The following is a 12840-nucleotide window of genomic DNA, read 5'->3' as shown; positions in this document are numbered from 1 at the left end:
TGACTGCATGACCATTACAGTGCATGACCACCTCATGGACCCCAGTGTTACACCTTCAACATCATAACATTAATTTGCTGAGTCTAGGTTTAAAATGAATGCCAGCCTTAGAGATACAAAATGCCATCTTTCCACATAATGTGAAGCCAAGGAAGGGTGGAGTTAACCATTCCTTGTTGAAGAAACCCTGATTGATTGATTGATTGATTGATTGATTTGGTGCATATTTATAACATGTCTGCCTGTCTTGTCTCATTTTAGTTTTGCAGTGCCAAAGTGGGAAAGACCCCCTCCACTGAAACCACTCCAATGAAAGTCCTTAATTAAAACAGTTTAAAAACCCCTAAATTGAAACCACTCCATTAAAAGCTCTTAATTAAACCTGTTTACAAGCCCCCATTGGAACCACTTAATTAAAAGTTCTTAATTAAACCCGTTTACAATGTAAAAACCTGAATAATTCAAGAAAATCCCTAAAAGCCTACATTTAAAACCATAAAACCTTTGCAACTCTGGACATGGGGCAGCATTACCATCCTGGTTTATATGACCTGGTTATGACATAACACAAGCCAGGCACAAACAGGTTTCATTTCTGTTTAGAACAGGGGTTCTTGACCTTTCTGTGCCATGCATCCTTTTGAGAGTCTAGTGACATCTATGGGATTCCTTCTCAAAGAAACGTGTTTCTTTTTTACATGTATAATTTTTATTAGAGATTTTCACATAAGTAAAAGATAAACATGCAATGATACCAAGTAAGAGCAAGGAAAAGTAAAGATGAAAGAAAAAATGCTAAAAGTAATATAGACAGAAAAAAGAAAAGTGGATGAACCAGCAATAGATAGAATTAAAGCCCACAGTGGGCAGTGTCAGAGCCAGAATGGATGGGGTTTGTAACTAAAGCTACAGTTCTCCTGAAATCAGGCTGAGGTCTGCATACAGCACAGCCCTTGGGCCTTGCATTGGTCCATCAGATAATAAACCATCTTGTGTTTCATCTTCCTGCTTTGTTTTTCTTCTCTTCTAGAGCTGACCCATGATCTTGAAGTGAAGGAATTGGAAGCCAGCCAGCAAGGTAAGTGAGAAGAGAATCTTTTTTCCCTTTTTTTATTTGAAATAACAAACATAAATTAGGGCAATGTTTCTCAACCTTGGCCACATTAAGATGTGTGGACTTCAACTCCCAGAATCCTTACATTCCCCAATGCTTGCTGGGGAATTCTGGGAGTTGAAGTCCACACGTCTTAAAGTGGCCAAGGTTGAGGAACACTGGACTAGGGGTAGAATACCACAGTTTAGACATGCACTGAATCCACTGTGGAAAAAGACATCTCAGTTAAGTTGAAGTTTGGTTGGATTCAGCATGGCTCTTCTCCAGATGACTAGCAGTTGAACTAACTACTCCCTCTTATCCTAACAAGGTGGATGTGGAGATTGAAAAGAGAGAACATGGGTGTTCAGTAAATAGTTTGCAGTATCAACAGTAGTTCTGGCTGAGCATATAGAAAATCTTTTAAAATAGATTTTACTAGAACAATACCAGGGGGTGTAAACAAGAGTCAGACTTTCCCAATTTCTTTTCTCCTTACCTCTCTCCTCCATTAAATGATCCCTTTCATTCAAATCTCAGACTGAATGTAGCCAGTAGAGGGTGCCAAATGACCAGGCATGAGTGGTACTGTTCAGCTGGCCTCCTTCCCTATAGTTTCTTCCAGACCGGAAGGGTTCCCAACCATGTCCTGTTCTGGCATCTGGTTTTGTCTAATTCAGGGTTTCTCAACCATGGTTCTGTGGCACCCTAGGGTTCTGCGAGAGGTCCCTAGGGGTTCCCTGGGAGATCATGATTTATTTTAAAAATTATTTCAAATTCAGGCCACTTCACATTAAAGAGGTAAGTTTCATTTCTTATTTTTAGTTTAAAAACACTGTTAATGCATCGATACAGGCCTACACATGAAACGATCACAATAATTTTGTAACTTCTGGCCTATATTTGAGCCTGAATGGGCAGGGGTTCACCAAGGCCTGAAAAATATTTCAAGGGTTCCTCCAGGGTCAAAAGGTTGAGAAAGGCTGGTCTAGTTTCATGTTTTTCCAGTGGCATTGATAGTGGCATAGTCTGAAAGCCCAAGCAAGCTGGCCTTGCAGCTTTCAGAACCATCTCAAGGTCTTCCCTCCTGCTGCACAGATACATTGGCAAATGTGCAGCCCAGCTACATGATCAGTTGAGGGCATTTCCAGTGTGAGGGGCTATCATTGATGAAATGTTATTTTGGGTGCATCCTAGAATCCAAGACTTTGAGGGTGGCTGAGGAGAGGCTTACTCCAGAAGCAACAAAACTTTGTGGCCATTTTCTCTCTTATTGATACATCCCCTCTCTTGAAACTTCCAACATCCTCTTTTCTCACTCTTTCTTCATCTCCCTGACACTCTTTCGGACTCACCCTCTTTCCCTCTCTCTTTCTCCTTAGCATTGAGCTTTCTGTCAGGCCCAGCCCCAAAATGACAAAGAATCAATCTAGCCAAGTTCGGTTCTTTATAGACAGAATCCTGCCAGACTAAAGCTACTCTACCTAACCTAAGGGGGAATAACCTGGGAGGCTCTAGGGCAGGGCAAGTCTGAACCTCTTAGTCTTCTCGTGGTCCAGCTCTGGGCTATGTTGTCTCATGTCCTGCCCACCTCCTTGGAATGTGCTCCCTCCTTCCTGAGAACCAGCTGCGTTACTGTCGTCCATCACACTTTCTCTCTTTCTCCACCTTCCACTAGCTGGACCCTCACCAGTTAAGCAAGATGACTGAATCAATCCATTTCTGTGTTTCCTCAGTCACAAACTAACCAAGCAACACTGCCCCCCCCACTTTTTTATTTGTCTTACTTTCTCAAAAAAACTATTTTCTCTCCTATCATTTAATGTCATTCATACCTACCAAGAAAGTGAGTGACCATAGGAAGAAGGCTTTTGACATTAGGTGGCGTGACATTGGAGTCAGAGCTGTTTACCCTTTCAACAGTTCCAGTGAAAACTACTCCCTACCCTCTCCTCCTCCTCCTCCTCCTCCTCCTCCTCCTCTTAAGAGGTGTGCATTTTCAATTGCGGCACCTGCACTCTGGAATGATCTGTCACCCTACATATTCTTGGCCCTGACCCTGTTGGCTTTTAGGAAGCCATTAAAGACATGGTTCTTTGGAGCCAGGATCATAGGAGATCCTGGCTGGTAAGGTGCACTGCACATTGAGGATTTCCATCATTTATTAACTAATGGTGTTGTGATTTTAATTGTATTTCCATTTGTGTTTTTTTCCTATGGATGCATATTCACTCAGAGTCACACTTGTCTGAGTTGAAGGTAAAGGTAAAGGTTTCCCTTGACGTAAAGTCCAGTCGTGTCCGACTCTAGGGGGCGCTGCTCATCTCCGTTTCTAAGCCTTGGAGCCGGCGTTGTCATAGACACTTCCGGGTCATGTGGCCAGCATGACGACTCGGAACGCCGTTACCTTCCCGCCGAAGCGGTACCAATTAATCTACTCACATTTGCATGTTTTCGAACTGCTAGGTGAGCAGGAGCTGGGACGAGCAACGGGAGCTCACCCCGCTGCGCGGTTTCGAACCGCCGACCTTCCGATCGGCAGCTCAGCGGTTTAACCCGCAGCGCCACCGCATCCCTCTTGTCTGAGTTGAACAGCCACATAAATGTCATATGTAAATAAATACATCATTTCTATTATTATCACTCTTCTCCCAAGGAAGAACAAATATCCTGTCTAGTTTGACTCGACCATTATGGCGTTCTTAAGCAGCATCCTAAAAAATATCTTCCCCTCAGAAGAAAAACAAACACAATTAAGTTCTGTTAACAGCGTATTTATTTATTCATTCAGAGATTCATTTGGAAGATTTAGATACTGCTCACTCCCTTAATGGCTCTGGATGGTTTAGGAGACCATAAAAACATCCATTCAGACAGACCTGAAACCATAACAGACATAATACACAGATTCAAACAGTAGCTTTAAACCTCTTAAACTGTAGGAAGAAGGAGACTTGGGTCAGTTTCCGTGGCCATTTGTTTCATAATGTTTCCAGATGTATTCAGCAACTTCCCCATAAAAAGCACATTGCAATAGTCTATGCTTGAGGTTACCTGCACATGACTTGCTGAAGCAAGATGTTTCTCTTCCAGGTAGAGATGCCCCAGATTTATCAGTCAAAGCTGCAATAAAATCATGCACGCATGCACACATACCGCCACCACCATAGATCTTCTACAGCTCTCACTGTCAGTGCCAGATGCAAGAAGGTTCTTAATTGCAAACCTCTTTTTTAAGGTGGGCAACCATCCAGAACAGATGTCTCCATTACTCTCCAAGCAAACAGGGAGCCGCTCAGAGCGAAAACAAAGCTGGATTCCCCTTCCCTCACATCTGCATTAACTTCAAATTAAATTTCATGAAATGGTGACCCTCCAGTCACGTAGTTAGTCGTTTTTCTCATAGGTCCCAAGAAATATCACAACTTGGGAACCACGCCCAAGGCTTCAGAGGATCGCAGTAAAGCCCCAGACCCTCCTATTGTATAGATGGGCTTCCTATTGTAAGAACCAGAAATCAAACTGGAGATCAAGGCTAATGAATAATGCCCAAGGCTGGGGGGAGCTGAACAAAGGGGTCTTGAGGTTTTGATTGCACTCGGCACAACACAGGTTTTACTTGGGCAGGCAGGGTTCCACCCTCAGCCTCAGGGCAAAAGGTGAGGCTGCTGGGGCAGCAAAGGAGGCGTGGAAAGCAACAGATGGTCTAAGGGGAATGGAATGCTGATGGAAAGCAGTCTTAGCAAGACAAATGGCAGAATCCCAAAGAAGCCACCCTTCCTTCCTCCAGCCACGCCTGGGATAAAACGCCTGGTTCCTAAGTATCCAGCTGATACTACCTCGTCATCCTCGGCTGCTCTATTTAGCTTCTTGGGTTGTGACTCCCAGAAGTGCTAGACGCCAGGTTTTCAATTGCCATCTCAGATTTCAGGTCCTTGAGACTCCATCCTTCAAGCTTCTGTGCCTGCACAACATGCTGCTGGCTCTGAAAAAAACACCTCAGCCCCTCTCCATACCATTGATCTGCAGAGAGCATACAGAGTGCAGGTTTAGCTGAGTTTGTGGAATTCAGTGGCACACGATGTGAAGAGCGTCCTCTAGCTTTGGTGACTTTTGTGGAGAATCAGATAATTCAGTGGAGTTGGCTAGGCTTATCAGTGGCAATTAGATGTGGTGGTTATGTGGAACCTTCATGTGAAGGGTCCCCGGTGATTGTTCCTCAAGGTGTGGTCCTTAATAGATCCATGTCTTCATGGAGGGAAGTATAAAGTGGGGTACCTCAGAGTTCTGCCCTGGGTCCAACTCTTTCCAACGTTTTCACAAATGACAGACCACTGTTTCTCAACCTTGGCAACTTTAAGATATGTGAACTTCAACTCCCAGAATTCCTCAGTTCCCCATGCTGTCTGGGGAATTCTGGGAATTGAAGTCCACACATCTTAAAGTTGCCAAGGTTGAGAAACACTGCCTTAGACAATGGATGCAAGCTATACTCATCAAATTTGCAGATGACACAAAGCCGGGCAGGGTGTTGCTAACACTCAGAAGACAGGCTCAACATACAAGCATTGGCCCCTATCCAATAATATGCAGCTCAATAGTGGAAAATGTATGGTTCTATACTTACATAGCAAAAGCCAATTGCACAGGTATAAAATAGGCAATACCTGGCTCATCAGTAGAATTTGTGAGAAGGATCTAGACATCCTGACAGACCACAGATTAAGCATCAGCCAGCTGTCAGAAGAGCCAGTGCAATCTGGGGCTGCATCAACAGAGGTGTAATGTCATGATCAAGGAAAGTGATAGATCCATCGATGCTGCGCTGGTCGGAATAATGTGTCCAGTTTTGGTCACCACTATACTGATGCTGAAGAACTGGGAAAAGTGCAGAAAGAAAAACAGTAAGGAGTCTGGAGGCTAAATCCTATGAAGATCGGCTAAAGGAACTAGTTAGGAGAACTAACTAGGAAGCTTGCAGCCAGTTATTTACATAATGATCTCCAGACCATTGTCAGTCTAGGAACAGACTCTTCCACCTAAGCAGAGGGACCCGGGCTACTGGGGACTGGTTCTGACCTGGTTTACGGGCTAGGGCCTGGTCAGTGCTATTAACTAATGCATCTTTACCCAATGAAGCCATCACATGAGCTGGAGGTGGGGGGAACCTTATGGCGCAGGGAAGAGCAACAAAGATGATAAGGGGTCTGGAGGCTAAATCCTGTGAAGAACGGCTAGAGGAACTAGGTAAGTTTAGCTTAACCAAAAGATTGAGGGGAGACATGATAGCAGTCTCCCAATACTTGAAGGGCTGCCACAGGGAAGAGGGCATCGATTTATTCTCTGTAGCACCTGAGGGTAGGACAAGAAGCCATGGGTGGAAGCTCATCAGAGGGAGATCCAACCTGGAAATAAGGAGGAATTTCCTGGCAGTATTAAGCAGTGGGACAGCTTGCCTCCCGGAGTTGTGGGTGCTCCATCGCTGGAGGTTTTCAAGAAGGGATTGGACAACCATTTGTCCAAGATGGTATGAGGATTCCTGCCTTGGCAGAGGGTTGGACTAGAAGACCTCCAAGGTCCCTTCCAACCCTATGCTTCTATGATTCTACGACACAGATGAAGAGGAGCTTGGAGGCTAAATCCTATGAAGAACAGCTAGAGGAACTGGGTAGGTTTAGTCTAAAGAAAAGAAGGCTAAGGGGAGACATGATAGCAGTTTTTCAATACATGAAGGGATGTCATAGGGAAGAGGGTGTGGATTTATACTCCATAGTGCCTTAGGGTGGGACAAGAACCAATAGGTGGAAGCTTTACTCAAAATAAGGAGGAATTTCCTGACTACAAGAGCTATTAGGGAGCGAAACAGCCTGCCTCCCGTTCCATCACTGGAGATTTTAGTTAAACAGCCATTGATCTGGGATAGTCTGAGAATTCCTGCCCTGGGCAGGGAGTTGGATCAGAAGACCTCCAAGGTGCCTTCCAAGCCTATAACTCTATGATTCTATGATGGTGGTCTACAGTCTATGTTCTGCTTTATGAGCTTCCCAGAGATAATTGGTTGCCTGCTGTGGGAAACTCTGCTGGATTGTACAGAGTACTGTTGTCACTGATTTATTCCTTTTCCCAAATATATATTCATTTCATCCCATTTCCATATCAGTTTGCTTTTTTTTTAAGTCATTATGAAAAAATGGCCCACAAATTTCAATGAAAGAGCATGTTTTTGTATACTCGTATTTTACAAGCAGTTTTGGCTAACGTAATGCATTTCAGGTTATATTTCCCCTAGTAAGGGAATTTTCACTGCCATTTTTTAAAGAATTGGAGATCTGCAATGTGGAATTGAGAAAAGTCCATGTTTAAAACTTTAGCTGCAGTTTGGTTCATTCATTCATCTATTCTGTATGCTTTTATTCTGACCCAGGTAGTTCTCCATGCAGTGTATAACCAATTACAATGTAGTACTTAAAAAAGGAAAACTATATTAACATAAAAATAGTATAAAATTAGCACAGAGAACAGAACAAGAGATAACATAAACATTCAGATCAGCAACAATGATGGCAATGAATTGCTTATTAATTTGGAAATAATTTTATTTATTTATTTAATTGATTTACAGGTAGTCCTTGCTTAATGACCACAATTGAGACCAGAATTTTGGTTGCTAAGCAAAGTGGTCATTAAGTGAATCTGACCTGATTTTACTACTTTTGCAGCAGTCTTTAAGCAACTCACTGTGGTCATTAAGCTAATCACGCAGTTCCCCATTGGTTTTGCTTGCCAGAAGCTGGCTGAGAAGGTCAAAAATGGCAATCCTGTGACCACAGGATGCTGCAAGTCATAAATGCGAACCGGTTGCCAAGCACCCAAATCATAATCACATGACTGCTGGGATGTTGAGATGGTCTTAAGTGTGAACATCAGTTGTAAGCTGGTTTTTCCAGCACCGTCGTAAGTCTGAACCATCACTACATGAATGGTCATTAAGTGAGGACTACCTGTATATAGCTGACCATCTCCCAGTTGCAATTCAGGTGGTGAACATAGGATTAAAACACCAACAACAACAACAAAAAGATAATTAGTAATTGATAATAATAACACCATGGTTCCCAAAGACCATCTAACTCAAACTGTACAAAACTCAGAATCACACTGATGGGCTCGCCCAGCCTCCAGACCCTGTGTCCAAGGGAACATCCTTGTCTTCAAGGATTTACAATGTGCTACCAAGGTCAGAGTCAAGTGAATCCCACAGGCTGCAGGGTTCTAGAGGGCAGTTTTGTTGAAAAGTAAAGCCAACAATTTCTCTCCCTCCTGTTTAAGCTACAGAGCAGTGGGATGATTTGAAGGTGGTTCTCATCACCATGTTGATCCTTCTTAAAGGTCAAGATTGGAGTTCAGGCAACTAAAAAATTCTACGCCAGGTACTTCATATTTCCCATAGCAAGAGAAAAATAAAATAACAATACAGGTAGTCCTCACTTAATGGCCACAATAGGAACCAGAAAATTGGTTGTTAACTGGTGTGGTCATTAAGTGAGTCACCATGTGACCAGACCCGATTTTACGACCATTTTACGATGGCTATTAAGCAAATCAAAGGTTGTTAAGCGAATCTAGCTTCCCCAATTGAGGTTTTTTGCTGGGAAAATTTGGCAAAAAAGGTTGCAAATCACAATCAGGTGACTGCAGGACACTGCAACTGGTCGTAAATGCAAGCCGGCTGCCAAGTTCCCAAATTGTGATCACACGACCACAGGGGTGGTGCGATGGTTTGCAATGGTCGTAAGTGTGAGTGCAGGTCACAAAGCACTTTTCCTGAGGCCTTTGTAACTTGGACTGTCGTTAAACGAACAGTTGTTAAGCGAGGACTACTTGTACTTGTCTTGGAAAGGTTAAACTGGCGAATACAAGGATAATTCCTGTGGTCTTCCTCTCTCTTGTCTGAACCTCCCAGAGCTCCCTCTGATCACAAAAATGGAAGGTGAGGTGTCTTGGCCATGCCCACACATTTTTCATCATCCTCTCCATAACCAGCACTTTGGGCCTATGATGATGGAATGATTCAGCATTGTCTAAATTCCTAAATGGAACTGGGCTTGCTAGGCTTAAAGAGAGCGGGCGATAAAAGATGAATCAGCATATTTACTGTATTGCTGACATCTTTGGAGGTGACTGACTCACTGGCTAAGCCTTTCCATGGGTGAGTTCCGTCTTCCACCATTAACAGCTTTGTGGCTTCTTAACTTACACCGTTTCTCCTGAGCCTTTCTCATATGTTTTCCCCTGACACAATGAAAGGTGACCTTGTACAATTGTGAAACAATGGTTTCATAGGTTCATCTTCATGACTGAAGAAGTGATGCCATTATGTGGTTGTGTGAAGGACAGCATGTTGAGGAAGAGGGAAGGGAAGTTATAGACCGGAACACAATGTGGGCAAGTTTGAGCAGAGGTAATTCCCTGGCATGGATGTCTTCCAGAAATCTGGCCTCTGCATTAGAAAGCATTTTTAAAAAATGAAAAAGGCAGCTTGATAGATCTCTGCCCAGTTCTTTTATCTGTTATCTGGAGACTGGGCATACTCTAGGTCATTTTTATCATGTACAGCCCAGTTTTTCTGATCTGGCTACAGCTGCCTTTAAATGGTTGGAAATTGAGAGGGGGCCAAGCGTGCTGTACTTCGAAAAGGCTTAACAGTACTTTCAAAGTTTGTTTGTTTTTTAAGGGTGGGGAGAAGGAGGAAAATTTTATCAACAACACTGCCACAAACAGGAGAAATTTATCAAGGGACCGTTTTAAAAGGCTGAATTTTGACCATATCATTAAGAAATCCATGTATAATTTGGAAAGCTTAGGGTACTCATCACAAAACGTTCTATGTGGTTTTAGGTAGCTCAAACATATTGTCTACACTTTTGGCAGTCTGAATGTTCATGGCCTACAATGGGAAAAAATTTTTGTGCTCTGGGTTACTGATTCCCCTAGGTTGCTAACCTTTGAACATAGAATGAAATGTGTGATCCATTTGAAATCCAGATTTCGTATCCTACTTTAGATCCAAAGAAGTAAATATTTGGAAATTTCCTGAAATGCACTAATTCCTTAGTCTAAGAGCAAAACAACTGCCACTTGGTTTCTATATTTATTTATATTTATTTTATATTTGTAACTTGTTTTTATTTTTTATGGGATTTTAACGTTTATTGTTATAGTATTAATTTTATTGTAAACTGCCCAGAGTCCCTCTTTTGGGGGAGATGGGCGGTAACAAAATTTGAATAATAAATAAATAAATAACTGTACCTTTAAGCAGTACCTTGACCCCTGATGTTGATTTAAAACATATTTTAATGTTTTTAAATGGCTAAAAGGTTTGATAATCCCTCTGTATTTAAGTTCTTGTGATGTTTAGCCAGTTTGGTCTAGTGGTTAAGGCACCAGGCTAGAAACCAGGAGATGGTGAGTTCTAGTCCCGCTTTAGGCATGAAAGCCGGCTGGGTGACCCTGGGCCAATCCCTCTCTCTCAGCCCAAGAGCCAATCAGGTGTGGTATGAGAGTTCTAGTCCCGCCTTAGGCATGAAAGCCGGCTGGGTGACCTTGGGCCAGTCCCTCTCTCTCAGCCCAACCCACCTCACAGGGTTGTTGTTGGGGGGGAAATAGGAGGAGGAAGAAGTATTAGGTATGCTCACCGCCTTGAGTTATTTATAAAAATAATAAAGGTGGGATAAAAAAACATCTAAAAAAAAGTTTTGTGCCAGAACGTTCAGGTCTTGCAAAATACCACATGAGCACACCAAATTCAAGGGAGATGTTACAGGAGAGCTCAGAAATGATGTGAGCTTTCACAGAATACCAAAAAGACTCATAAATTTTCATGCTGGATTTCAGCATTCACAAGGGCAAATGCAGGGTAAGAAGGTAAAAATCTCATAAGCTTTGAGAAATTCATGAGACTTCAGGCTGGTTGTGGTAGATGGCTACCCAAGCCATCAGCCAAGAATGACCCCAGAAGAGGTTGTCAAGCCTTACCTTAGACCAGCCTTTCTCAACTTTTTGACCCTGGAGGAACCCTTGAAATATTTTTCAGGCCTCGGGGAACCCCTGCCCATTCAGGCTCAAGTATAGGTAGGCCGGAAGTTACAAAATTATTATATCCGTTTCATGTGTAGGCCTCTATACAGGCATTAACAGCATTCTTAAACTAGAAATAAAGAATGAAACGTACCTCTTGAATGTGAAGTTGCCCAAATCTGAAATAATTTTTTAAATAAATTGTGATTGCCCAGGGAACCCCTAGTGACCTCTCGTGGAACCCGAGGGTTCCACGGAACCCTGGTTGAGTAACCCTACCTTAGACTATACCCAGTTAATTTCATGATGGATTTTGATGCCAGATTTGGTCCGCCCCCGGCGACTGATGGACCCGGCTGGGTTTCAGAGGGAGCTGGGGTTGTACCCGAGTCTCTCCTGCACCGTCCAGCAGAGGCCCTGGCTGCTGCCTGGAATAGGGAGGCGGCCGGAGCCTTGGACAGGATCGCGCCTGTGCGGCCTCTCTTGCCCACCCAAACCCGGCACTCCCCGTGGTTTACGGAGGAGCTGAGGGTTTTGAAGAGGGTTAAGAGTCACCTAGAGCACCGCTGGAGGAAGACAAAAACCGAACGTGACCGAACACAAGCTAGAGCTGCGATTAAGGCCTATCTTGTGGCAGTAAGAGCGGCGAAGCGCCAGTACTCCTCCGCTCTTATTGTGTCCGCAGAATGCCGCCCAGCGGCCCTGTTTAAGATTACCTGATCCCTTTTAGGGAAAGGTGTGAGAAATGCAGCTCACAGAATAAATTTGACAAAGTCTTGAGAAGCAGCAGAAGCAAACTTTATTAATACGTTCTTGCAAAGACGGGTGGCTAGCAAAGTAGGCACACACCTTTACACAAAGCATGCAGTTTTATTCCCTATCCCGGCCATTAGAAGCCCTCCTCCTGTTCCCCATTGGATAGGTACTTAGGAGTTAACAGCCTATCCAAAACGCCTAAAATACTGTAGGAAGTCCCGCCTCTGTTTATATCTCCCATTCCTCACCTTTTACCTCCCCCAGTCCCTTATTTACTTTTTCCCTTATAAGGTAGCTAACCTCCTTGGAGCAAGTAGGTCAGGGTCTTGTCTGACCACAAAGTTCGCTAGAACTGGTTTTGAGCATATTTTCAGCATTGGTTAAGCATCTTATTTCCTTTACACGTGTCAAGGTAGGGAAACAGTTCACCCAACCACATCCCATATCCTCTGCACTACATGTCTTAGTTTTACAAAACTTTTACTGAAAAGCTTAGTTTTACAATTTACTGGGAAAGCAAGCTTTCTTCCATTGCAAAAACAACATTCCATCATTCCTCACAAAGGGGAGTCAGAAATCCATCTACGGGGCCATGCGGAGGAATTTTCGGGGCACCTGCAGGATAAAATCGCTCGGATCTGGACCGAGTTGGACTCCAAGTGTGAGACAGAGTCGGAGGAGATACCCAGGGAGCGTACTTACCAGGTTATCTGGGACCAGTTTGATCCTGTTGAACCTGAGGAAGTGGACAGGATCCTTTGGACTGTAAATGCTACCACATGCCAATTAGACCCACGCCCCTCCTGGCTGGTGAAAGCAGCACGGGAGGTGACATGTGGCTGGGTCCAGGCGATGGTAAACACATCCTTGAGAGGGGGTGTTCCAAGCAGCCTTTAAGGAAGCACTGGTGT

General features: G+C 43.6%; 1 protein-coding gene across 1 annotated transcript in view; it reads left to right on the top strand.

Annotated features, from left to right (window-relative positions):
- CCDC92B (coiled-coil domain containing 92B) overlaps nucleotides 1–12840 on the top strand; it is a 34110-nt gene that overhangs the window by 18054 nt on the left and 3216 nt on the right. The window contains exon 3 of the mRNA XM_063296241.1: nucleotides 1031–1078. Within this exon, the coding sequence (XP_063152311.1) occupies nucleotides 1031–1078 (48 nt within the window). The remainder of the gene's footprint in view (nucleotides 1–1030; nucleotides 1079–12840) is intronic.

The sequence above is a fragment of the Candoia aspera genome, chromosome 1 (genome assembly GCF_035149785.1).
Source record: "Candoia aspera isolate rCanAsp1 chromosome 1, rCanAsp1.hap2, whole genome shotgun sequence".
Classification (NCBI taxonomy): Eukaryota; Metazoa; Chordata; class Lepidosauria; order Squamata; family Boidae; genus Candoia; species Candoia aspera.
Note: the sequence above shows the minus strand (reverse complement) of the source record. Positions and strands in the feature narration are given on the sequence as shown.